Consider the following 27,800-nt stretch of genomic DNA (forward strand, 5'->3'; position numbering starts at 1 on the left):
AAAAATCAACATTTTGGTCCTTGTAGCTCGTAGTTTATGCTATTATAATTGCACATAGGCATCGTTTGTGTTTTAAGAACGTCTCAGCTAAGATTTATTGATCCCGGAAGTTTGAATCTGTGAATATCTTTCTAACTTTACCTTACTGAGTTGAGGCCTGTTCTTGGTCTACATAAAGGCCTTCAGTGTTCTCTATAGAGAAAGGAGACTGATCTCCCATAAAACTAGCTGTAACAGCAGCTTTTAATTTGAGATGAGGACCAAAAGTACATTTAACTTTGCCCAGATGATGGCGTTGTCTGATTGTCATAAACAGGATACAAAAAAAAAATTTTACTTACGTGGTGTCTTGCTAACGCAACAGGTGCCTTTCTCCTCATCACATGTCTCCTTCGTCTTCTCTGCCGTTGTTTACTTATTTTGACGATTAAAATCTGAATTAGCATCAATAAGAAGATATTTAAAACTTGTGCCATTTCTCCGATGGAGAATACTGCATTGAGTCACGTGGGTTATGGTTGCCGTGGTGACGGGGGTAGTCACGTGGTTTCCGGCGAAGAAAAATCGCAAATTCCGAATCGCAAAGAGAATGAGTGCACTATGTAGCGTGCTATGTAGTGCAGCCCTATGTAGTGAACGAGGGGTTAGGGAGTAGGGTGTACATTCGGACACAGCCAGAGACACACTTCTGTTTCCTGGGAGTCCAAATCAAGGAGAACCTGGCCGGTGCGCAACCACCTTTGTGAGGTGAAAAAGGCCCAGCAGAGACTGTTCTTCTTGCATATCCTTCGGAGTGATAACATCAGGCAGTGATTGCTGGTATGGTTTTACATCTGCTCCATAGAAAGCATTTTATGTGTATATGGTCCAGCAGCTGCACGATGTCTCAGAAGAAGGACCTCCAAAGGGTTGTCAACACTGCCCAAAATATCATCGGTTGCCCTCTCCCCACACTGGAGGACCTCCGAAGGGCTCAGAGCATCCTCAGTGATGCATCCCAGCCTGGACAGCAACTGCTGCCATCAGGCAGATGATCACCAAGCTTCAAAACGAGGACAAACAGGCTGAGAAACAGCGTTTCTCCCACTGTAGTAACTGATCTAAATGCTGCTAGAATTAATATGCATACTGTACATATATGTGTGTATATATAGGGGTGTATGTATGTATGTGTTTGTGTGTGTGACTGAATTCTGAATGTTGATGATTGTGTGTTTTATTGTATTTAATATGAATGACAGCATCATTAGGCACCTTAAGGCAGACACGTTTTTAAATGTACTATGTCAAATAAAGATAAAGATCTATCTATCTATTCATTTCAGAGGATTGCCTGAAAAAATTAAAATAGAAATATATATATATATATATATATATATATATATATATATGTATATATATATATATTTATAAATAGTGTGTGTGTGTTGGTCCTGAACACCAATGTACATTATCTCAGCTGAAAATGTTCGTAGCAGAGCTCTGTGTGACTTTAGCTTTGAACGGAGCTCATGTTTAATCCTTATTCAGTAAAGGAGCATCATGTTACTCTGTGTTTACACAGTGTCGGTGGGAAAGTGTAAATGATCTAATGTTGTAAAATCATTTATCTAAATCAATAATGACCGGGTCCAGTTGCACGCGATAACAATGTTTAGTGGGCAGTAGAATAAATATTGGTTTCCATGGTGACCGCTGACTTTAATAAGGAATAAAATTAAATAAACCCTGGAACTTAGCCTGGTCTGGAGCAGGATAGCTCCACGGAATAAATCTCCATGGTAACTGATGCCATAACACATCCTGTGTTTCCCTGTCCTGCTTTACTGCAACCGTATTAAAGATAAGTTGATCCAGGATGACCAACGTATCCAGACTTCATCCCTTATCTTGGTTTTGTGCAGTAGGCCCAGGACAGGTCACCTGGATATGATTATAAACCTCCTCCATGTTTTATTTCCAGTAGAAGATAAACAACATGTCAGAAGATGAAACAGAGACATTTTACCATGTGATGGAGAATCTGAGCTGATAGTGAATCTGATGCAGCAACAGTTTACAGTCATTTATTTGCTAAATTAATTTGGTCATATGTCTCAGAGACCTCCAATTTCCCAGATGAGAAGTTTTGCTAATGAAGCTTTTCACTCTTTATTTAATGCCAAGTATGTTTTCTCCATCTTCTCAGACAAATAAAGAACCAGAAGCATCCACACCACATTTCCTCTTCAATCCTAAATTAGGACGGTTTGTGACGTTTCTAAAATAAGGGAATCACAGCTACTTTTTTTTCATTGGAATTTTTTCCATGTTCTTTTTTAGTCAACCTTAGGGACAGAAAACGCCCCTTTAAAAGAGTACAAATAACTAAATAACTCTGGATATCTCATTTTATGAAAACATGTTTTCATTTCTTTCTTCATCAATAATCTCATTGTTTCTGTCCGCCATATTGTTTTGATCCTCTTTCCCCACGGAACCTGAACGCAGCTCATCAACAGATGGATACGTTCTGCGCATGCTCACATTTTTACCAGTATCAGAACCGAGTAGTTCTAAAACAGCCATATAACTGTGTGTTCTGAGCCGGCGTGGTGCATGCTTGTGGCATGTATGAATGACCGCATGTTAGAGGAACCCTTCGCCGTCCATGACTTTCAGAGAGCAGTAGCCGCCGCCTCCGGAGGACAGAAAACGGACTATGTCGACTCATAAAACAAAGAAGGTCAAAATGGCTACTAAATCCTGTCCTGAATGCGACCAACAGGTGAGATGGGACATTTCTACCCCGTCCGGTTGTTGTTCATTTCCATTTCTGGATATTAATAGAAAACATTCATGGCAGCAGGAGGTAGTCCCGGGTCTTCAGACGGAGCACGCGGGGTGGATGAAGGCTGAGCTGGCCACAGTTAACTAGGCTCCAGTTCCTGTCTCCATGGCAGCTCTCCAGAGCTGTACTACTAATCTCACTCATACATCAGCTACCGGTTATTTAGGAGTAAACCATCACCTGCAGTCTGCTGAGCTTTACAGATGTTTCTAGTAAGGCAGGAAGTGGTGCTTGGTGGATTATTTCTGTTCAAGCGTTTTGGTATAAATATCACGCTGATGGGACGTTTCTGGTTTAAATGGTGACAAGTAGCAGGATGTTTCCATGAGAAAATGCCCAGATGAGGTTCAGCAAACAGCTGCTTCTGCTGTCCACTCAGTTTTTCAGCTTCTGGTTCTCCAGATGCTGACATCCAGGTGGGAGATCATCAGACCAGAGGCCTGAACCCGGAAGCTGGACTTTATCATATCCAGGTGGTAACCCGGGGTTTTCTGTCCTGTAACGCTGGTTAACTTCTTACTGGGTAAATCACCACGGTAAGGCTAACCTGCTCTGCAGCAGGTTATGTTCTGGATCAGAGAGCAACCAGTATAAAGTGTCATCTCCTGACCAATCAGATCGCTTCAAAAATGCCCCCCATTGTTTAGGGCTGCACGATTATGACCAAAATAATAATCACGATTACTTTGATCAATATTGTAATCACGATTATTAATCACGATTATTCACCGTGTTTGGAAAAACATGTATTTTTATTGCACCAATTATAAACAAACTATGTGGCAACAATTTTTTGTGAAAAATTAAACTTTAAATTAGAATAGATGATAAAAAATATAATACATTTACCATTAATTTTTGAGAAGTTAATGTAAATTATGGGGCTACAAAAGATGCTAAATCAAGAGCCTTTTGGGAGCCAAAAAATCCTGTTCTCTGAAAAGAGCCGAACATCCCATCACTAGTATATACAGTTTTAAGGGATGCTACCATGGAGAGGGATGTTGTGAGAAAGGCAAAAATTGAAGAAAAGACAACCTAGAATGTTTTGAACAGCAAAAAAATTACAAAATTTAATTCTTCAGTCAATATTTTCTTTATTTTTTAAGTTTAAATTTTTTAAGTGTAATTTTTTTTAATTAGGAGTCTGCAACATGTCACAACACTTTTAACTTTTTTAATGTTTATGTCCACACTTTTCATTAATAAACATTAATATCTGACAGTAAGCCAGCGCGGGATTATCTAGCAGCAGCTATGTACGTTTAATTTTCAGCCTGCTCATGAAACAGATGCGATCGTCTCCTGCTCTGAATGCAGCTGCTGCTGCGTGAGGAACAAGCCTCTACTGAGTGCTTTTGGACGGGGAGGGGTCTGCGCAGCACCCAGTCCTCATTGAGGAGTAAACTATACGCTCTTTCACGTCAGTCTCCTAAAGTCTCCAATATCACCAGAAAAAGTCGCTTTGTCGCCTGTTGTTTGTTGTTTTTTTAAAAAATAAGTTGCTAGAGGCGATTGACAACTCGCTAAATATAGCGACGAAGTTGCTACGTTGGCAACACTGAGTACAACTAGCTGTCAACTGTAAAAGGGGTGCGCCACTGCGCCCTCGTTATTTAGGCAGCTTAATGAAGCTTTGGCCTTGCGTTCGCCCCCTGGTGGTTGGCAGACTACAGATTGAGAATGTATGTGATCAGAGATGCATGCAGCAGAGTCGCATTTTGAATGTAAATATCGTTGACGATCAGATTAATTTAATTGTAGCCACCAAAATCGTGATCACGATCAAAATCCGATTAATTGTGCAGCCCTACCATTGTTAGAACATCCTGTCCAGATTGGTGGTGGATGGTGAGTGGAGGTTGTTTTAGGGATAGATTGATAGTGCTGGGCATCGAACATCAATTGTAACCGGGACTTACTTTCCAATTCTCCAGGAATTATTAAGATTTTTAAATTTCGATTCCTAATTTCAGTCCCTGGTCCGCTGACCAGAAGACAAAGCCGCCGAACACCAACAAGTAAGAATCCACTGGAAGTGTTTGTGTTACCGCCATAGACTGTATATAAAAGATGGGCGGAGCCTCCGTGACGTCACCTGTAGGTTTCTGAAGAGCAAAAGTGAAGCTTGTTGGGCGGTTCCTACCGTCGCCATCTTGGCAGCGTCACGCCTGCCGTCGCTCCCAGAAAATACAAAAAATGGGCAAAGAGGTGGAGCTGAGAGGGGGCTGTGAGTGTGGATGATTGATGTCTATCAAACTCCAAGCTGCCTGTAGCTAAGAGCTAACTGAGCTAACCGGGAGCTAACGGTAGCTAACCAGCTAACAGAGGTAGGCAAGCTAACGCTAAGGCGCACTGCTAGCCGGCTAAAAACCTGCGGTTGTGCTGCACTCTCCCTTCTTTCGGATATTGGATACCTGTCAATCAAAAGGACACGCCCCTAATTGTACGGAATTTTAAGATTAAATAACATCCAAACGGATGAGTTAGAAAAATATTCACCCCCTCACAGTTGTCATGAAGGCAAACTTGACCTATTAATCCTAAAATAGATTTTCGTGCCAGGCTTTAAACATGTTTATTTCTGCTGTGAAGTTGGTCTTTTTAACATGGGAGTCTATGGGGTTTGACTGTTTTGGAGCCCCTAGTGGATGAGGGGGGACCTGCAATTTTTTTGCACTTCCACATAGGCTTCACATTTTACTGCCGGAGGTTGCCGCTTGGTTACCGCCCAGTGATTGGCTACACTTGTAATTGGCATGAATGACAGCCAATCATCACAGACATTTTCAGGCTGCAAAGAAAAGGAGTGCATGCGTTTTGGCTAGCCAAGCAGGAAGCGCTTGTTGTGTATCTCCAGGTGTCCTGGGATGAAAATGCCACATAAAACAGTGGGGACACTTTTCTTTTTTGGCCAGAAAGGTGAGGAATACAAATGTACCCAACAACGCTGGGTTCACAGAAAGGTCAGATGGCTGTTGGACCGCAAATTTGATTTTATATATGAGGAAGGAGTTTGCAGACAGACATTCATAAGGATCATACTGGAAAAATTCATAACTTGGAATAATTTTGTGGCAAACTATTTTTGATATTTTTTAACACTGGACACTTCTGTGGAAAAGTAATACAGTTGATCATGGAATAGATGATAATGTGATGTCATTACCACGAAACAGGTAAGAAGTCCTGTTAGCTTTGTTGCTAGCCATAGTGTTTCTTTTACTGTGTTGTAAAATAAATGATGTGGCTCAATTGCAGAGAATCTGAGCGCCTAACAACGCAGCATGCCTATATTGACAAGCATGTTATTGGAGAAGTTGTAGTTTATCGAACGAAATGGCGACCGGGTCGCCGGCAACCAGGTGGGAATGATGAAGTTAAAGCATGTAAACTTTTTTTTACCAAGAATCTTAAAAGAATCAGAATCGAGACTTGTTAGGAACCGGAATTGGAACCAGAATCATTCAAATTCAAACAATGCCCAACCCTACAGATGAAGAAGGTTTCTGTCCTGGTTCTGGATCTGGTCCCGTTTAGCTCCACCAGGGCTGATCTGAGATAATGCCACACATGGCAGAACTGCAGAACCAGGAATTTATTTAACCACAACTACTCATGTCGTCATGGTGAGGAATTAACAACACAAACGCTCACACGGGGGCAGAGCCTCTAAAGACCTGGATGGAGACTAGAAACATTGAGAACGAGACCAGGGTTATAAATGAGACCCGGATGTTGACCTCCAGGTGTGAGATCAGCAGCACCTGTAGGCAGGACTCTGCTACAGCGCTCAGGTCTGTCTGATCTGGACTGGACCCAGACCACAGGACTAGCTGATGCTGGTGTTTTGTTAAACCAAGTTGCAGCATTTTATTGGAGTGAGACCAGCATCTTCCTCCCTGGATGAACAAGGCTGGTCGTCACTGGAGGAAATCTCTGTGCAGACAGATGTGGAGGTGAAACCAGTGGTGATCCCAGACCTTCACAGTCCATGACAGAGCAGGTTTATCAGCGACCACCTCCAGAGGATGGATGACTTAAAGTTCTTAAAGTTCAACAAACACCAAACAATCACCAGCAGAATCAGCTGTTAGCAGAGAAGATCTGGACCGCCTCCTCTCCTCTGCTGCTCATCCCACACATTCATTTTCCTCATGAATGAACAGACGTTCCTACAGGAGAAGATTTATTACCAACAAAAAATGATACACCAAACACTCATTTACTATTTGTTCTTTGTGTAAGAATATTGGTTCACCTCCAAAAAAACAGAATTATCTTTTGTTTCTGGGGTGTGTTCATGGTAGGTTTTTTCATCAGAAAAGAAACATCCTGAACAGGAACAATAAGAATAGGCGCCACGGAACGACTTAAAGTCAGAGTTAACGGGGTAAAAGCAGGGCTGCTCAGTTTGGGCCTACAAGGGCCGAAGTCCTGCCGTTTTCAATGTTTCCCTGTTCCAACACGACTGACTGCAACACATTGGCATGTTACACACGCTGAACACATAGTTAAACATATTTACCATTTTACATTTTCCGTTTCATATGCTGCACGTTTCACATTTTACTCGTTTCATATGCTGCACGTTTCACATTTTACACGTTTCATATGCTGCACGTTTCACATTTTACACGTTTCATATGCTGCACGTTTCACATTTTACGTTTCATATGCTGCACGTTTCCCATTTTACGTTTCATATGCTGCATGTTTCACATTTTACATGTTTCATATGCTGCACGTTTCACATTTTACGTTTCATATGCTGCACGTTTCACATTTTACGTTTCATATGCTGCACGTTTCACATTTTACACGTTTGATATGCTGCACGTTTCACATTTTACGTTTCATATGCTGCACGTTTCACATTTTACACGTTTGATATGCTGCACGTTTCACATTTTACGTTTCATATGCTGCACGTTTCACATTTTACGTTTCATATGCTGCACGTTTCACATTTTACGTTTCATATGCTGCACGTTTCACATTTTACGCGTTTCATATGCTGCACGTTTCACATTTTACACGTTTCATATGCTGCACGTTTTACATTTTACGCGTTTCATATGCTGCACGTTTTACATTTTACGCGTTTCATATGCTGCACGTTTCACATTTTACGCGTTTCATATGCTGCACGTTTCACATTTTACGCGTTTCATATGCTGCACGTTTCACATTTTACGCGTTCCATATGCTGCACGTTTCACATTTTACACGTTTCATATGCTGCACGTTTCACATTTTACGCGTTTCATATGCTGCACGTTTCACATTTTACACGTTTCATATGCTGCACGTTTCACATTTTACGCGTTTCATATGCTGCACGTTTCACATTTTACGCGTTTCATATGCTGCACGTTTCACATTTTACGCGTTTCATATGCTGCACGTTTCACATTTTACGCGTTTCATATGCTGCACGTTTCACATTTTACGCGTTTCATATGCTGCACGTTTCACATTTTACACGTTTCATATGCTGCACGTTTCACATTTTACACGTTTCATATGCTGCACGTTTTACATTTTACGCGTTTCATATGCTGCACGTTTCACATTTTACGCGTTTCATATGCTGCACGTTTCACATTTTACGCGTTTCATATGCTGCACGTTTCACATTTTACGCGTTTCATATGCTGCACGTTTCACATTTTACGCGTTTCATATGCTGCACGTTTCACATTTTACGCGTTCCATATGCTGCACGTTTCACATTTTACACGTTTCACATTTTACACGTTTCATATGCTGCACGTTTCACATTTTACACGTTTCATATGCTGCACGTTTCACATTTTACGCGTTCCATATGCTGCACGTTTCACATTTTACGCGTTTCATATGCTGCACGTTTCACATTTTACACGTTTCATATGCTGCACGTTTCACATTTTACACGTTTCATATGCTGCACGTTTCACATTTTACACGTTTCATATGCTGTACGTTTTACATTTTACACGTTTCATATGCTGCACGTTTCACATTTTACGTTTCATATGCTTCACGTTTCACATTTTACACGTTTCATATGCTGCACGTTTCACATTTTACATGTTTCATATGCTGCACGTTTTACATTTTACACGTTTGATATGCTGCACGTTTCATATTATGCTGCACATGACCTTTCCTCCATAGTCTTGGTAATGAATCTTCTTCATGTTTCCTGGTTTTAGATCCCGGTAGCCTGCAAGTCCTGCCCGTGTGGTTATGTGTTTATCAGCAGGAAGCTTCTCAATGCCAAGTTAAATGAGTGCTCCTCGCCAGCCATAGCAGGTATGCTTCCCTCCACACAGACCATCTTTTCTAGTAAAAAACTTTGTTTTTTGTTTGTTTTTCTGGTTTAATATTTGCTGGTTTAATATGTGCTTTTCATGCACAAAGCAACACAAAGTGATTTACATAATTTAATAAATTGTGCATATTAAAAACTAAATTTAAAAGCCTTCACACACCAGAGTATAGCGGTGAAACTAAAACAATAGAATATTGAGCAACCCAGTTCTCGGTCTAGTCCTGCATATGAACCCGGGTCTCGGTCTAGTCCTGCATATGAACCCAGTTCTCGGTCTAGTTCTGCATATGAACCCAGTTCTCGGTCTAGTCCTGCATATGAACCCAGTTCTTGGTCTAGTCCTGCTTATGAACCCAGTTCTCGGTCTAGTCCTGCATATGAACCCAGTTCTTGGTCTAGTCCTGCATATGAACCCAGTTCTCGGTCTAGCCCTGCATATGAACCCAGTTCTTGGTCTAGTCCTGCATATGAACCCAGTTCTCTGTCTAGTCCTGCATATGAACCCAGTTCTCTGTCTAGCCCTGCATATGAACCCAGTTATCGGTCTAGTCCTGCAAATGAACCCAGTTCTCGGTCTAGTCCTGCATATGAACCCAGTTCTCGGTCTAGTCTTGCATATGAACACAGTTCTTGGTCTAGTCCTGCATATGAACCCAGTTCTTGGTCTAGTCCTGCATATGAACCCAGTTCTTGGTCTAGTCCTGCATATGAACCCACTTCTCGGTCTAGTCCTGCATATGAACCCAGTTCTCGGTCTAGTCCTGCATATGAACCCAGTTCTTGGTCTAGTCCTGCATATGAACCCACTTCTCGGTCTAGTCCTGCATATGAACCCAGTTCTCGGTCTAGTCCTGCATATGAACCCAGTTCTCGGTCTAGTCCTGCATATGAACCCAGTTCTTGGTCTAGTCCTGCATATGAACCCACTTCTCGGTCTAGTCCTGCATATGAACCCAGTTCTTGGTCTAGTCCTGCATATGAACCCACTTCTCGGTCTAGTCCTGCATATGAACCCAGTTCTTGGTCTAGTCCTGCATATGAACCTATGAATATAACTGTGATAATCATGTCTTCCAGGTGATGAAAACCCATAAATCTAAATCTCAGAAATTAGAATATAACATGAAATTAATAAAACGAAAACTGAATCCAGAACTGTGACCATGTGAGAGTCTAGTCCTGCATATGAACCAGGTCTTGGTCTAGTCCTTCTGCATGGACTCCTGCCTCCATGCGGTGTGGATGTTACCAGCCTGTGGTCCTGCTGGCTGGAATGAAGACCAGGATGCTTCAGTCCTTCAGCTCTTCTGCATCGCTCCGTCTCATGTGTCTCATCTTCCTCTTGGAAAGACTCCACAGAGTTTCTACAGGGTTCAGGTCTGGAGAGTCTGCTGACCAGTCCAGCCCAGTAATCCTTGGTCCTTGAACCAGGTTCTGGTTCTTGTGACAGTGTGGGCAGGTACCAAGTCCTGCTGGAAAATAAAGTCCACATCTCCACAAAGGAAACATGAAGAGCTCTAAGACCTCCTGGTAGACTCTGCGTGGACTCTGGACTTAATAAAGCCCAGTGGACCAGCACCAGAGGACATGGCTCCCACATCACCACCCACTGTGGAAACTTCACGCTGCACTTTAAGAGTCTTGGATTGTTGCCTTTCCAGTCTTCCTCCAGACTCTGGGACCTGGATTTCCACATGAGATGCAGGATTTGCTCATCAGAAAAGAGAACTTTGGACCACTGAGATTTAGATGTTTGGGTTTTCATCTGTAAGTTATAAAATTATAAGAAATAAATACTTTAAATATCTCACTTTGCATGTAATGAGTCTATATAACATATTAGTTTTCCCTTTTTAAGTAGAATTAATTAAAGTTTTGCACAATATTCTAATCTTTTTGAGTTTCACCTGTATAACAGGAAATTAAAACACACCTCATTGTAGTTTCTTCCACACACAATCTCACACACACACGCTGTAGTAATTATTAAAGGAAGAAGGGCCTTACCACAGGCAGGTGGGAAGATGCCCGTCTGAAGGGAGGAGTTTACAGTATTAAAAGTTCATACTCAAAGAAACTATAAAATGTTTTAAAAGTGATTTAGGAGATTGGTCTAAAAGGCAGGTTGTGGGTTTAGTTGGGAGAAAACTCAACTAAGCATCTTCACACCAACCAGGACAAACTCTCCAGTGTTTCCTCAGGTAAAAGCAGAGCTTCAGGTCTGTTTAGAACAACATATGTTTAAATTGAAGACTGGATCTGATAGTATCAATCTTATTCCTGAAATGGTCTGCAAAGTCGTCACATGCAGCATCTGATGCAGGCATGGAGGACATGTTAAAATCAGCATTTATTAACATATTGATGGTTTTAAAAAGGAATTTGGGTTGTTTGAGATTCCATGGTGGACTGTTGAGTTTTTCTCCATCGCTTTTCTGCTCTCCTGCAGATTCTTTCAGCTTCCTGATTTCCAGGCTTCTCCATGGTGTTCTGTCTTTTCCTCTTAAAGTTTTGTTTGAAGTGGAACTGCTGAGTCAGATGATTGAGACCAAGAGGAAGACATGGTCTAAAGACCTGAAACTGCTCTAATTGTTAGGTTTACAGACTTATTTATACTGGGATTAAAAGCTTCAGGTGCTACTGACCGGATTTAAACTGGGATTAAAAGGTCCAGCTTCTACAGACTGGTTTACACTGGGATTAAAGCTTTTACAGATTGGGCAGTGATGTCTTGGGTGTCATGTAGGTTATTACAGTTCTTCCAAGCTGAGGTGATGGTTTCGTTTTGCCTCCACTGAACGTAGGACATAGGCTCTGAATGGATCTATAAATGACATTTTTCGTGCATTCAGACATATAGGAACTAAGGGCCAAAGCCTTCAGTTCCTAGGACCATTTTAGCTCCTTCTCCGAGGCAAGGTCTTTTCAGGGTTCTATAGGAACCCTCATGACGTGACTGGTAGCGATGCCTCTTGCCAGATTTCTGCATCTTGTGTCCCCGCCATATTTAAAAAACTACGGTTGTAGCTGCGGACGACAACAAAAAGAGCATGCGGTACATGGACCGACGAGGATGTCAAAATTAGTTTCTGACCGTCTACGCCACAGAGGATATTCAGAGAAGTTTTAGAGGTTCGCAGCTGAATTTGAAAATGTTCGACGATCCATTCTCAGTCAGAGAACGCGGGGATAACGTGAAGCAGCGCATGTAGAAAACTCACACAAGAACACAAATAAATTAAGGACCACGACAAGCGGAGCGGGACGAACTGAAAAACCAGTAAATTCGACACCTTGGACCACCGACATGTCTACTCAGGCAACGCTGCAGCAGATGACTCCTGTGTGTGGAGGTGATCATCTGCAGTGAAAACATCTTCAGAGGAGTTTGAAGGTTAGTAAACAGGACCAGAAGTGTTAAAGCTTCTGTATAGTCCTATGAATTGTTCTCAAATACAACCCAGATAGCTGAGCTGATCTACTTCACCTGTTTTCCATCTTTTTTGTATAAAATGGTTCAGATCCATGTTTACTTCATCAGAGACGGAGACAAACAGCATCCTGCTCCTGCTGCCACCAGCAGCCGCATCGATCAGGTAAATAAAACAGCTTTAATGCACAGAAAACTCTCTGCTCTTGATTTAATGGAGATAAAGCTAAATGTAAACAGACCATGTTCCCATATACAGGACTGTCTCAGAAAATTAGAATATTGTGAAAAAGTTCTTTATTTCCTGTAATGCAATTAAAAAACATGAAATGCCATACATTCTGGATTCAGTACAAATCAACTGAGATATTGCAAGCCTTTTATTGTTTCAATATCGCTGATTATGGCCTATAGCTTAAGAAAACTCAAAAATCCCATCTCAAAATATTAGAATATTTCCTCAGACCAAGTAAAAAAAAAAAATTATAACAGCAAAACAAAATCAAACACTTGAAAATGTCCATTAAAACACTCAGTACTTGGTTGGGAATCCTTTTGCATGGATTACTGCATCAATGCGGCGTGGCATGGAGGCAATCAGCCTGTGGCATTGCTGAGGTGTTATGGATGCCCAGGATGCTTCAATAGCGGCCTTTAGCTCATTTGCATTGTTGGGTCTGGTGTCTTTCATCTCCTTCTTCACAATACCCCACATATTCTCTATGGGGTTCAGGTCAGGGGAATTGGCAGGCCAATCGAGGACAGTAATGCCATGGTCAGTACACCAGTTACTGGTGGTTTTGGCACTGTGGGCAGGTGCCAGATCATGCTGGAAAATGAAATCATCATCTCCATAGAGCTTTTCAGCAGACGGAAGCATGTAGTGCTCTAAAATCTCTTGGTACACAGCTGCATTTACTCTGGACTTGATGAAACACAGTGGACCAACACCAGCAGCTGACATGGCTCCCCAAACCATCGCTGACTGTGGGAACTTCACACTGGATTTCAAGCAACCTGGATTTTGCGCCTCTCCAGCCTTTCTCCAGACTCTGGTGCCTTGACTCCCAAATGAAATACAAAACTTGCTTTCGTCTGAAAAGAGGACTTTGGACCACTCTGCAACTGTCCAGTGCTTCTTTTCCATAGCCCAGGTCAGACGCTTCTTCCGCTGTCTTGAGTTCAGAAGTGGCTTGACCATGGGAATACGGCTATTGTACCCCAGTTCCCTGACACGTCTGTGAACAGTGGCTTTTGATACCTGGACTCCAGCTTCAGGCCACTGTCTTTGAAGCTCCCCCAAATTCTGGAAGCGGCTCTTCTTCACAATGCTGTTAAGGCTGCGGTCATCTCTCTTGGTTGTGCAGCGTTTCCTGCCACATTTCCCCCTTCCAACAGACTTTTTGTGAATGTGCTTTGAAACTGCACTCTGTGAACAGCCTGCTCTTTGAGAAATTTCTTTTTGTGTCTTACCCTACTGATGGAGAGTGTCAATGATGGTCCTCTGGACAGCAGTCAGATCAGCAGTCTTCCCCATACTTGTGATTTAGTTTACTGACCCAAGCTGAGTGTTTTTCAAGGCTCAGGAAACCCTTGCAGGTGTTTCGAGTTAATTAGACGATTCAAGTGATTAGTTGAATAGCCTACTAGTATACTTTTTCATGATATTCTAATATTTTGAGATAGGATATTTGGGTTTTCTTAAGCTGTAGGCCATAATCAGCGATATTGAAACAATAAAAGGCTTGCAATATTTCAGTTGATTTGTAATGAATCCAGAATGTATGACATTTCATGTTTTTTAATTGCATTACAAGAAATAAAGAACTTTTTCACAATATTCTAATTTTCTGAGACAGTCCTGTACAGATACTGGTTTAAATGGAAAAAGGGGAACTAATGGAGCCACACAGAGCTGACTGAAACGGCAGGATCAGTCATTTCAACTGGACTTAAACGTTTTTTATTTAATGTTTAATTCCAGTTGAAATGACTGCAGTTAGAACGTGTGCAGTCCTGGAGGATTGAGAATTTTACACTATATATTAAAATGAAAGGTTGGCTTTATTAGCATCCTTCATGTTTATAACTTGGTTTTTTATTCTAAAATGTTTATCTTTTCAGCAACTAAACCAGAACCAGCATCAACCACCATCAGCAGCACCAGCCAGCTGCCGGCACCCTCTGTCACCCTGGACCTGGTAAAAAACATCCTGCTGCATTGTACAGGCATCTTGTTGAGTTTTTATATTACAATTCAAAATATTTTATTATAGTTGATGTGTTAAGTATCTGTCTCCACCCTCCCTGTTTTTTCCATGAAATAGAAAAAGGGCCGACTCTCTTCTGGCTGCTGTGCAGGACCAGCTGTTAGATGCTGAACAGCAAAGCGATGCAGCTTCAACATGCTGCAGGTCTTCCAGGAACAGAGCAACGGCTGGACGGGCAGAACTGAAGCCAGCAGAGATCTGTGAGGGAGGGTCTCTGGGTGGACTGGACAGGATGGCAGGAAAAGCCAAAGTGATATGATCATCATATACACACATGTAAATAGTTATTTCTGCTCGACTTTATTCACTATAAAAAATAAATGACTTTGTAAAGAGTCTGAAGTTTTCAGTTTTTGTCAGATGTGGTTTGGCAGCATCTCTGAAATGTTAGCTAATAAAAATATTAAGTAGTTATTAACCATTAATAGCTATGAAATATTAAATAATCCATCTTTACTCACTACAGTTTAAGTCTTTATCCTGGAGTGTGCGTTACATTCCAGTTTATCAACTTTTAAAATGCAGCACAGGATGAAGTTCATCATGTTTAACGAAGGTCCAGCATCAAATACTTGTGGACACTTATAAAAGTCGCTTTGGATAAAAGTGTCTGCTAAATGACAGAAAAGTACACACCTGTAAACATTTCACCACCCTTTACTACATTTTAACCCTCATATTCTGCTAATTTTGTGTGACTGTATCTCATAATTCTAGACCATAAATCAGTCAGAAACAGCCCTCCAATGATGGATTACTCCTCCACCTTCTACTGATAGATTCCATAAACACACAAAGCTTAAAAGCAGGTGATGAGATCTTTATTTTGCACATAACAAAAAATGAACATTTTCTATGGAACGTTTTCTCTTTAAATGTGTACATCATGTATACATGTATGTTCTGTCTGTGGAACTTCCAGAACATGATGCTTATTATGAAGAGGTGTGTAGTGATTAGCTGGAAGGCAGGAGGTAAAACATCCAGGCTGTTCTCCATCTCCTTCAGTATCTGCAGCAGGTGGTTGTGTCCATCCTCTCCAGTGCAGCTTCAGGCGGCCACAGATGTATTGAAATGTCTCCCTGGACATACAGAAATTCTCTATCCACTGCTCATCGGTAAAATTGAGAACAACCTTTTCCCGCTAGTTATCAGCTTTGCTCCGGACCAGCCGGACGGTGAGGAGGTTCAATGAGCTGCAGCAACGTCTGAAACAGAACACGAGTTACAATAAATTACTTATTGTAATCTGCTCAACACAGACAGTAGAAAACCGTCTGAAATGTTTACTTATAAGACACGTATATAATCGCTGCATGTTTAATAAGCTAAACTTACATGACGTCTCCTCTGTCTGCGGCACTCTGCTCGCCTTTCTTGCTTCATGAAACGAAGAAATATCACCTGCCGCTGGATTCCTCTACTCTGGACACTCTCTACGTGCATTTCCAGCCTCAACATTAGACGCCTGATTTTATCGTCCATCAGTAACATCTCCGTCAAGCCGAGCATGAACATGGCGATCGCTTCGCTCTCCATATTAGCTTGGTGGTGGTGTTTTGTATTTTCCTTATTTTTCGCGGGTTTTGTTTTGTTATGTGCTGCAAAAGTCACACGTCACTGTGATGCAGACGTATGCATCACATTGGTCCCGCTACCGCCCCCAACTCATGTGTGAATGCAACATGAAACAGTTCCCCTGGGGAAGGTAGTTCCTAGAACTAGGGCAGTTATTAGAACTGCGTTCTTAGAACTTCTCTGTCCGAATGCGCCTATTAGCCCCTAACTTTAGCCAGGTGCTCTGCCCTGAGTTCTGGCTACTAGGAGTTCTGAGCTACCCTGAATATTCATTATATTCATACACGACAGGTTGTCGTGTGCGTTTGTGCATTAAGCCTGGTACACATAGATTTTTTGGCTGTTTTTGACCCGATTTTGCCTCTTCCCGACCATGGACGGCAAACGCCCGATTATCCTGACTCTTACAACATTTTTCTGTACAATTATCATTTGGTCTATGGTGTGTTACAAGCAGATTTGTCCCGATAATCCACTCCAAAACAGGTTGTAGCCGAGAATCGGAAGTATTGAACATGTTCAGTATTTACGACAGGGCCGGTTCTAGGAATGCATACATGAGGGGGCAGGCATAAATTTGAAGAGGGCATTATGAGTACATACTTCAGCATTTTCTTGTTGTTGTTTTTTAAGTGTTTCTTTAACGGAACTGTGCTGTTAGTGGAGTCCAACTTCAAAGAAATGGATTGCACTTTGTCAGGCCTCTACTCTAAGACCTGTCCAGCTTGGGTGTCCCACCTGAAACCAAAGCTCCTGCTGGTATAGCTCTTAGAGTCACTGAGGCACGCAAACCCCCTGACCACAATAAGGTGGCAATCCCTCAGGGGGGGAACAGAAAATATCAATAACAAAATGAAGTAAGAAAAAAGAAAAGAATGATCCATTATCAAAGCTTTAACAACCAACAAAATAACAATTGCCCTATTGGACAGCCATTAGATGTCTAAGCATTTTGAATAAATTTGAAACTAATAACAATAAACTCAACTATCTGTGTGTTTGTTTCTGTCTGTATATAGACCATAATGATTAAAGAATCATAACTATCAAGCACAACAATAACAGAGCAAAAAATTAAACCCCCTACCAAAATAAGACAGTGAACCTTCAGGGGGAAATAATGATAATAATAAATGAAAATGAGTAAAAACTAAATGATCCTTCATCAAAATTTTAAGAACCAACAAGGCATACATGAAGCTCTGAGCTGAACTGCTGAAAGCAGCGGGAATGTAGAGTGAAACTTTCTGTTATTTTTTTCTTCAAACTAGCATGCTGAACTAAAGGCTGGGCGGAGCTTGAGGGGTCTCATATGCGCAGCTCGTTTTCCCTCAGTCTGTATTGTACCGAGGAGGTAGTCACATCTATGGCCCGTGCGTGATTGATCACTGCTCCTACTAACAGGCGTAGACACGTTTAAATAGAACAGAAACAAACCCCAGTTGACAGAATAGATGCAATAAATACGTCTGTTATTATAAGTATTTATTCAGTATCGCTACAACACATTTAACAGAGCTTTACTCTATAAGTTTTACCGCTGGAGCTCAGCAGCCGCTCTCTCTACGAGGGGGAGAAATATGACACCGCAAGATCAGGCTGTATGTCAACTCATTTGCATACTAAACACTGATTGGTTGTTTTCTGTGGTGGTGGGAAGGACTTGTTGAAGACAGTACAATGGATCCTGTGAAGCTCCGACACACAGAGTTCAGTACAGAGGGGAGAGAGCGTTTGGAGAGATTTGCCCATTTCGGCGCATTTGATTGAGGGGGCAGAATGTTTGTTTGAGGGGGCACTGCCCCCTCTTGCCCCTGCGTAAAGCCGGCCTTGATTTACGACCCGATTTCTGAGGAACACTGACGACTCGTGCATTGTGACTGCGTGAATGGTGACTTGTACGGAATGTAGCCAATCAGAGAGCGAGCTGGCTGGGGTACAAGGAAGTAAATAAAGTCCGTGTTCACGCCGTCTCCAGTTCTCTTTCAGTTCTGGCTTTTTCTGTTAACAATAGTCCCAAGACCACCATTCCCTCGTCCATTCTGTGCTCTGTGTTGTGTATTCCGGTTGTTACTGTGTTTCTTCTTCTACGTTTTTGTTAGATGTGACTGTTTAGACAACAGCTGATGCAAGACTAACACAGTGTAACATTGAGCAATTTGACGTCTTGTTGCATGGGATGCGCCATGGGTCAGGTGGCAGATTGATTCAGACGGGAGCATCCAAAACACCATGTGAGTGGTTTAAGATTAGTTACCCAACTTTTGGAGAAAAGCCATTTGCCAATGATAAAGGAGCAATACTATACCAGTGTGTTATTGCTAATATTTATACAGCTGCTGAAGCCCTTCCTGGACCAAGTACACCAGGGGTACATTGCATGTGGGGAATACCTGCAGAGCAAGCTACCACTGGAGAGCATGACCCTGGAGTGCCTGTCTGCTGTTGACCCTATTGTAAGGGGACACTCCATGACTGGATGTCTGCTGGGAGAGCTGATGGAGAGTTAAACAAATTTCTCCCTGCTGATGTGGATGTTCAGCAAGATTAGCTGAATAATGTACCTCCCTAATGTTACTATGTAATGTTTGTTTGTGCGTCTTGTGTGGATGCTTTTGATATTTACTGTTGCTGTTTATTTTTTAACCCTATATTTTGCCTCTGTGGAGGTTAAATGTCCCTGGTGGGATAATTAAATGGTTCTTATCTTAGATTCTCCAGTATGGTGTAGACCAGAGCCTGCCAGAGTTCACAGTTAAAGATGATGCTGTCAGCTGGTGGGCAGATGTCTTTAAATGGGAAGATACCCAGCTCTCACCACAACAGTACAGGCAGCACTGTCAGTGTTCCATGGCCACAGGTAGAGTCATCTTTTAGTTATATGTCGGAAATCATCGACTCGAAAGTGGCAGCATGAGCATCAACACTCTTAGTGCCATCCAAACCATCAAACACTGACCCCAAAAAAGATGGCACTAGAGATGTTTAACAGAGTAGACATAAAGTATGGGCCAGTAGATCAAAAGATTTGTGCCAAAACATCCTGTCGACTGGAAGCAAGGACAAAGCCTTAAGACAGCAGGAAACCTTGAAGGAGATGGAAAGACACAGATACATGTCAGCTGAATATCAGATCAATTGTGCTCCTTTCATCCATACAACAGATACGGTAATGAAACCTGGTCACTGACCGCTCTGAATTATGTTTTTATATTTGTTCTTTACTTGCTCCCAAGTCTTTTTAGCTCCACTAGGGTTGCTTCTCAAATGGAGGTTAATGATAGTGATCATTCTTTTTCACACATAAGTACAGAACCATTGAGTTATGGAACGCACAACTATCTGTTCATTCATGGTGGAGTAATTGAAATTCCAACATATAACGCGCTCACATGGGAGCGGATCTTTTACAGAACTGGGAAATATGACGTAAATGAAGCATTCCCAGGAATGTTTGTGCTGTAATACAGTGATCTGAGTGCTGTCAGTTTATATTGTCACATTAATTAATATTGATAATCTGACGAACTTGGGCATTAACGAAGTCTGTATTTTCTGCCAGCTTTCCTTCCTGCTTTTGCTGCAGCAACAGTGTTGCTTTTAGCCTGAATTCTATTTCTAAATTCTCCGTATTTTTGAAGAATAATAGTCTGCTCCTCCATGGTAAAATACACGGCTCTGCAGGGTTTGTCCATGTTTGCGATTTTCACCACTTTTATGTGAACGCACACTAATCATAAATGGAAAACCCTGGGTTGAGTTACCGAGTTGATAACCAGCTTTGTAGTACAACTTATCCAGATCCTGAATGTCTGGGTAAGTCAGCCAGGTAACAGAGAGAAATCCAGGGTATGTTATTCATGCTTCGTAGTGCAGGCCTCTGTTACCTGCCTCTCACCTGCTAAAAATGCTGGGATAGGCTCCAGCTTACCCTCAACCCGTAATGGACTTAGCGGTACAGCGTTTCATCATCTGACATGTTGTTCATCTTTTACTGGGAAGAAAAGATGGAGGATGAGACTGGTTTTTGTTGGTTGGCTGTGTGTGAGCTGTGTGTAACCAGGATACTGCTATAAATACCTTCTAGACCTCCATCTTTTATCATCTGTCATTTTTCAGACATGCTGAACTTTAAGCGAAGAAGAACAGAGCGTATTCGTAAAGAGAGGATTGACTCCCCATTAACCAGTGACATGGAGAACCGGAGAAGACCCCGAACCAACAGCCAATCAGATACCATCCGGAGGGGGCGGGGCAGACCAAAAACAGTGGGGCTGAAGAAACAGGAAGAAGAGAAAGGTAAATGTTTTCTGCACTGACGATGATTGTTGGAAAGTCCCCTTTACAAGCAGAACTGGTAAGGATGGTGTTTCTGTATAATGAACAACAATTCAATTCTATTCTGTTGTTGTTATTGTATATTGATTGTATCTGTTCTTAATTGACCTAATTTGTTTGTGGGCGGGGTTACACACCGGTGCTCAATAAACGGTATTGCTCATCACCAGTCTTCGAGGTGTGTGCAAGCAGGCCAAAGGTAACATGACCATGTAGCATTTTTTTTCCAAGATATACCGGCATTTCCAGCTCTTAAACAATAGCTGCGTCAACATATTCAATTCAAAGCCTATTTTGTCATTACACATAGAAGTGTAACGAGATTGCTTGGCACTCCGAATACATAAAAACATAAAAACCCATAAAAAAACAGAGACACAAGACATATAATAACTTATACATTAAAATCGCGTGGGCTCACCACCTGCAGGAGTGGCCATAGGGGTCAGGTACAGTGTGAGCTGGGAGGCTGCCAGAGGCAGGGACCCTGGCGGTCTGATCCTCGGCTGCAAAAGCTAGTTCTAGGGATGTGGAATGTCACCTCTTTGGCGGGGAAGGAGCCTAAGCTGGTGCGCGAGGTTGAGCAGTTCCGGCTAGATATAGTTGGACTCACCTCGACGCACAGCTTGGGCTCTGGAACCACTGTCCTTGAGAGGGGCTGGGCCCTCTTTCATTCTGGAGTTGCTCCCGGTGAGAGGTGCCGAGCAGATATGGGCATGCTCATTGCCCCCCCGACTTGGCGCCTGTATGTTGGGGTTTACCCCGGTGGACGAAAGGGTAGCCTCCCTCCGCCTTCATGTGGGGGAACGGGTCCTTACTGTTGTTTGTGCTTTTGCACCAACCAGCAGTTCAGAGTACCCACCCTTTTTGGAGTCCTTGGAGGGGGTGTTGGAGAGCACTCCTTCCGGGGACTCCCTTGTTCTGCTGGGGGACTTCAATGCTCACGTGGGCAACGACAGCAAGACCTCTAGGAGCGTGATTGGGAGGAATGGCCCCCCTGATCTGAATCCGAGTGGTGTTTTGTTGTTGGACTTCTGTTATTGTCCATAACGAACACCTTGTTCAGGCATAAGAGTGCCCACATGTGCACTTGGCACCAGGACACTCTAGGCCGCAGTTCGATGATCGACTTTGTAGTCGTGTTGTCGGACTTGTGGCTGCATGTTCTGGACACTCGGGTGAAGAGAGGGGCTGTCAACGGATTACCACCTGGTGGTGGGTTGGCTCAGATGGTGGGGGAGGATGCCAGTCAAGCCTGGCAGACCCAAGCGTGTTGTGAGGGTCTGCTAAGAACGTCTGGCAGAGTCCCCTGTCAGAAAGAGTTTCAACTCCCATATCCGGCAGAGCTTCAACCATGTCCCGGGTGAGGCGGGGTACATTGAGTATGAGTGGGCTGTGTTCCGTGCCTCTATTGTCGAGGAGGCTTGGTGCAGCTGTGGCTGTAAGGTCATCGATGCCTGTCGTGGCGGTAACCCCTGAACTCGTTGGTGGACACCAGCAGTAAGGGATGCCGTCAAGCTTATGAAGGAGTCCTATCGGGCCTTTTTGGCCTGTGGGACTCCAGAGGCAGCTGATGGGTATCGGCGGCCTAAGCGGAGCGCAGCTTTGGCGGTCTCTAAGGCAAAAACTCAGGCATGGGAGGAGTTTGGAGAGGCCATGGAGAATGACTTCTGAACGGCTTCGAGGAGATTCTGGTTCACCCTCCGGTCCCCCTCTTCAAAAAGGGGGACCGGAGGGTTTGCTCCAACTACAGGGGGATCACGCTCCTCAGCCTCCCCAGTAAGGTCTATTCAGGAATGCTGGAGAGGAGGGTCCGTCGGATAGTCGAACCTCGGATTGAGGAGCAGCGGTGTGGTTTTCGTCCCACAACCGGGACGAAAACCACACTGTCTCGAAGAGGAGGAACCTCAATCCTAGTCCTTGAGGGCCGGTGTAGTTTCCCTACAAAACACACCTGATGTGCTAATTACCCACTGATGTGTCAGGTGGACTGCAGTAGAGAAACCTCTAAAACCTGCAGGACACCAGCCCTCAGGGGGCTAGATTGAGGACCCCTAGTCTATTACATAGTTGAACCTCGGACTGAGGAGGAGCAGTGTGGTTTTCGTCCCTGTTGTGGAACAGTGGACCAGCGCTGCACTCTTCAGGGTCTTTGAGGGGGCATGGGAGTTCACTGAACTAGTCTACATGTGCTTTGTGGACTTGGAAAAGGCATTTGACCGTGTCCCCCGGGTACTCCTGTGGGGGGTACTCCGGGAATGTGGAGTGCCAGACTCGCTTGTACGTGCTGTCCGGTCCCTGTACGACCGGTGTCAGAGCTTGGTTCACATTGCCGGCAGTAAATCAGAATCATTTCCAGTGAGGGTTGGACTCCGCCAAGGCTGCCCTTTGTCATTGATTCTGCTCATAACTTTTATGGACAGAATTTCTAGGCGCAGCCAAGGTGTCGAGGGGATCTGGTCTGGTGGCCTCAGGGTTGGGTCTCTGCTCTTTGCAGATGATGTGGTTCTGTTGGCTTCATCGGGCCGTGATCTTCAGCTCTCACTGGAGCGATTTGCAGCCGAGTGTGAAGCGCTGGGATGAGAATCAGCACCTCCAAGTCCGAGACCATGGTCCTCAGTCGGAAAAGGGTGGAGTGCTCTCTCCAGGTCTGCAATAGGGTCCTGCCCCAAGTGGAGGAGTTTACGTATCTCCGGGTCTTGTTCACGAGTGAGGGAAGGATGGAGCGGGAGATGGACAGGTGGATCGGTGTGGCGTCTGCAGTGATGCGGACTCTGCATCGGTCTGTCGTGGTGAAGAAGGAGCTGAGCCAAAAGGCAAAGCTCTCGATTTACCGGTCAATCTACGTTCCTACCCTCACCTATGGTCATGAGCTGTGGGTAGTGACCGAAAGAACGAGATCGTGAATACAAGCGGCCGAAATGAGTTTTCTCCGCAGGGTGGCCGGGCTCTCCCTTAGAGATAGGGTGAGAAGCTCGGTGATCCGGGAGGGACTCAGAGTAGAGTCGCTGCACCTCCACATCTCGAGGAGCCAGATGAGGTTGCTCGGGCATCTGGTTAGGATGCCTCCTGGACGCCTCCCTGGTGAGGTGTTCCAGGCACGTCCCACTGGAAAGAGGCCCCGGGGAAGACTACATCTATCGGCTGGCCTGGGAACGCCTCGGGATCCCTCTGGATGAGCTGGTGAATGCGGCTAGGGAGAGGGAAGTCTGGGTTACCCTGCTTAGGCAGCTGCCCCCGCAACCCGACTTCGGATAAGCGGGAGAAAATGGATGGATGGATTAAAATCTGTTACAATCTATAATCTATTAAATCTATAAAATCAATTAAAAAATAATTGAGTAACACATTCTAATAAGGTGCCAGGGGTCATAAATGGGTCAGATTTTGTTTAGGAGGCTTATTGCAAAAGCCTCTGAAACTGTCTGCAGTTTTTCGTCTGCAAAACTGTCTCTGAACCGAGATGTCTGTGCTCTAGCAGCTCTGTAGCGCCTGCCAGAGGGCAACAGTTTAAAGTGATGGAGGGGTCCTTCACTTTGAAGCTCTGCTCTGCTGAGGTAGCGTGATGTAGGAAGGTTATCCAAGGGAGGTAGGGGACAGCCAATGATCTTTTCTGCTGACTCTCAGAAGCACCTTTTTGTCTGCAGCTGAACAACCTGCATACCACAATGAGATGCAATATGTCAGGATGCTCTCCATCGTTGCCCTGTAGAATGCCACCTGCAGCTTCTGCTCCACTCTGTTCCTTTTGAGAAGCTGGAGAAAATAGAGCCTTTGCTGTGCTCTTTTGGTGATGGCAGAGAAGTTTAGTGACCAGGAGAAATCCTTGTATATATGGACTCCAAGGAGCTTGTAGGACTGCACTCTTTTCACAGCCACACCTCTAACATGTGGGTAGTACCCCAAAAAAAACCTAGAACTCACCTGCAGCACCTGGATCTCAGAACAGGGGAACACTACCGGGGTTTTGGTTCTTTCTAGCCACAAGCAGCTCTAGACTGCAACACAGCCACATGCGACTAAAAATATGCCCCTAACTTTTTTTCTTGGCCACACGTGGTGCTGCCAACATTTTTCAGGTCAAGGTGCAGGACTTTTATGTTCCTGAGCTTAGTGTTCATTCCCTCCTTCCTGAGCTCTAGGATAAATACCATTATAGAGAGCCAGTTGAAGTCAGAGAGGATGTGGATTTTCTCTGATGGGCTCATGTGATGCCTTTAGGTCAAAAACTGTAATCAGCTCATATTGTGAATAATTTACATAAAAATGGTAAAAAGGAGTTTGTAGTTAATGAATAGTAAATGTAATTTCATGCTAAAAGCAGTTAAAATGTTCGGGGTTTTGAAATCTAATCAGTGGGAGACATCTGTAACACAATGATCTTTGTCATATTGTATGCGTAACTACGCGAGCGAGTGAGCGCTCTTACCATTGAACAATCTTTGAAACAGCTCTTTCTCCGGTAATGTTGTGAAGTGCTTTGGCAGAAACAAGTGAGGGAACGGCTCATAAATACGTTAAATGTACGCTTACACGCTCGTGCCTTGGGAAACCTTCGTCTTTGTGAGTATCAATGTGTTCAGGAAACCCTGTATCTGTGTTTGAGATATTTTTGGTTGCTCAAAATGTGTCAGTGTAATGCACAACGTGATATGCATGCAATTGTTTAAGCTAGGCTAACCATACTATGGTATTAAGAAGTATCTTTCAGTCAGTGATTTGTTTTTCCCTGTCTGTATGTTTCAGTTACAAAAAACCACAAGCAATATAAAAGTATATAAAAGATCTTCAATGAGATCAAGAAAAGCAAGCCTTGTGTGGAGAGCCTTTTTTTACTTTTTATGCTTTGTTCGCTGGCTGTCTAGCTTCACATAGACACGTGTTGTGAGGACAGCACAGCTCAGATCCATGGTGGTACACCGTGTTGTGTGTTGGTTTGCAGCACGCAAAACATCTAGCACGACAAAGAACGACATTAGAGCACTTAGAATCTGACATTAACACTGGAATTATTTATAAAACCTGGAATCTGGGGGAGTTTGCTCCAGTGTGGGTGATCTCTTATCTGGAGTTTTTCATGGTGTCCAAGCCACATGTAGAAGAAAAGCTGGATGAATTCTGACCCCTGCAGCCCTTCGTCTGTGTGACATCACCTAAACCAACAGAGATCAGGTCTTTTCCAGAAGTTTAGTTTAGCGACCAAGAGGCAGACAGAAACGCTGAAGATGTCCAGAAAATTCATAAATCCTATGTGACACAGCTCCAGAAAAAATACAAAGCTGCATGTACTTGTGTTGAAGCTTCTGGCTGAGAATAAACTGATAGACCAGGAGGAGAAACCAGAGCAGCCTCCATCAGACCCAGCCCAATGTCTGAGCCGGAGAAGGTCCTGGAGAATAGCTCCATGTAAAACAGCTGGTCTATAGTTCAAAGTTCTTTATTTGCCATTTGTACATAAAACCAAAAAGTCAAGGTACATTGGAATTCTTGTGCAGGGCTCTTTCAGAGTCAGTTTTAAGTAGAAGGAGAGAAAAGATGAATCAAGAATAGATGAACACTGTACACATTAGAAAATAAACTATAGCAAAAAATGTATAAATACAAAAAAATATAAAATATAGTATATAGCCATACTATTATACACTATACAGCGCTGTACAAGAGCAGAAGGTATGGTGAGATAGAGGAGTGGGTAGGGGGAGAGGGAGAATATTGCACATGAAATTCTCAAGCAACTGAACACTGATCAGAGGAACTGCACATTATACAGGAGGGGATATAAAAGACATCATCCTGTTTCAAGGTGATGATAGTGCAGGTCAGATATTGCACATGCACATGTAATTAAAGTGAGATAGTGTCTTTCACATTTTTGCATTTTGCATAAGTTCAGTAGTTTTGTTTTGACATCAGTCTGACTGTGGCTGGAAAGAAGCTGTTGAAAAAGCGAGTCCTGTGAGTTTTGATACTGTCCAGCTAACGAGGAGATGTTTCTAATAATGTTCCACTCCAAGCATAAATTTCTGATTAGTTTTCCAGAAGCAGCTCCATATGATCTCAGGATCAGTTTAGTTTCATCCAGTTCAATTAATTTTGTTTTTGAATATAATGACTTCAATGTTGTTCAAATAAAAAAGTTTGGCACACCTATGTAGCCACTGCACCAGAGAAATTAGACCTGATCAGATCAACCGTCTGCAGCAACTCATCCAAACAAGTTTTATACCTGAATAAAATAACTGTTGACAGATTTTAATTTGCTGATTATTTTGTGTGTTTACAGAGAAACAAGAGAAGGAGGTGGATATTTACGCTGGTCTTTCTGATGAGAAGGCTTTTGTGTTTTCTGTGGCCTTGGCTGAGATCAACCGCAAGATCCTGGGTCAGACACTCATCTTATAGATCCAAGCCTTAACAACTGGATATAACTAGTAGGAGGATGACCAAAGATGGCCGAACACGCTGGAGCTGAACTTTGATGTGCGTGTCCTTCACTTTATTGCAGGAAACAAAATGACGTCACGTTAGGCATCATGCACATATGTGCTGCATAAATGCTGAGTTTTTGGGACAGAATGATCTATTACTCTGGTTTGTGTGTTTTACAGGTTTACATTGTTGAGATAAACATGAAAAACGTCATCTTCTGCCTGTTTTGTCAACAGTACTCCCGGCTATACTGTATTCGAAAGCTTTCTTATTTTAAATGGATTTAGTTTAGAAGGACGAAATAATAAAGGAATTCATTTTGGAAATAAATGTGACCATTTTGTGCTGCAATGATTTTAAACTTCATCCATTTATAATGTATTCCCAGTAGAATATAAGCAACATATGAAATGATGAAACTAAGACATTTTACCATGTGAAAATATGAGGGCGGAATCAGGGAATCTGACTTTCATGTAACAGCAATATGTTTTCTAGCCACTCCCCGAGCTATATCAAGGTTGTTTTTTTGGGGGGTATTTGTCTAAAAGTACAAAAATTTTCATAAAATATCCAGTTAAAGTTCAGGATGTAGAGGTATTGAAA

The 27,800-nt window shown here is 43.0% G+C and overlaps 1 protein-coding gene and 1 long non-coding RNA gene across 3 annotated transcripts; one reads left to right on the top strand and one right to left on the bottom strand.

Moving 5' to 3' along the window:
* LOC121636862 lies at nt 1-18,050 on the bottom strand. The gene is made up of 3 exons (XR_006009779.1): nt 18,039-18,050; nt 6,975-6,984; nt 1-141 (listed from the first exon to the last, which is right to left on the bottom strand). It is a non-coding gene; the product is annotated as an uncharacterized LOC121636862 (long non-coding RNA).
* c1h16orf87 (chromosome 1 C16orf87 homolog) lies at nt 2,494-27,800 on the top strand. 2 transcript variants are annotated; one of them, XM_041980682.1, is made up of 4 exons: nt 2,500-2,767; nt 9,031-9,130; nt 20,547-20,726; nt 27,049-27,800. In XM_041980682.1, exons 1-4 carry the CDS (start codon nt 2,702-2,704, stop codon nt 27,165-27,167), a joined length of 465 nt encoding a protein of 154 aa, XP_041836616.1. In that variant the 5' UTR covers nt 2,500-2,701; the 3' UTR covers nt 27,168-27,800. The 2 variants fall into 2 exon arrangements, with proteins under 2 accessions (XP_041836624.1, XP_041836616.1); XM_041980690.1 differs by lacking the exon at nt 20,547-20,726 and having other exon boundaries at nt 2,494-2,767.

The sequence above is a fragment of the Melanotaenia boesemani genome, chromosome 1 (assembly GCF_017639745.1).
Source record: "Melanotaenia boesemani isolate fMelBoe1 chromosome 1, fMelBoe1.pri, whole genome shotgun sequence".
Classification (NCBI taxonomy): domain Eukaryota; kingdom Metazoa; phylum Chordata; class Actinopteri; order Atheriniformes; family Melanotaeniidae; genus Melanotaenia; species Melanotaenia boesemani.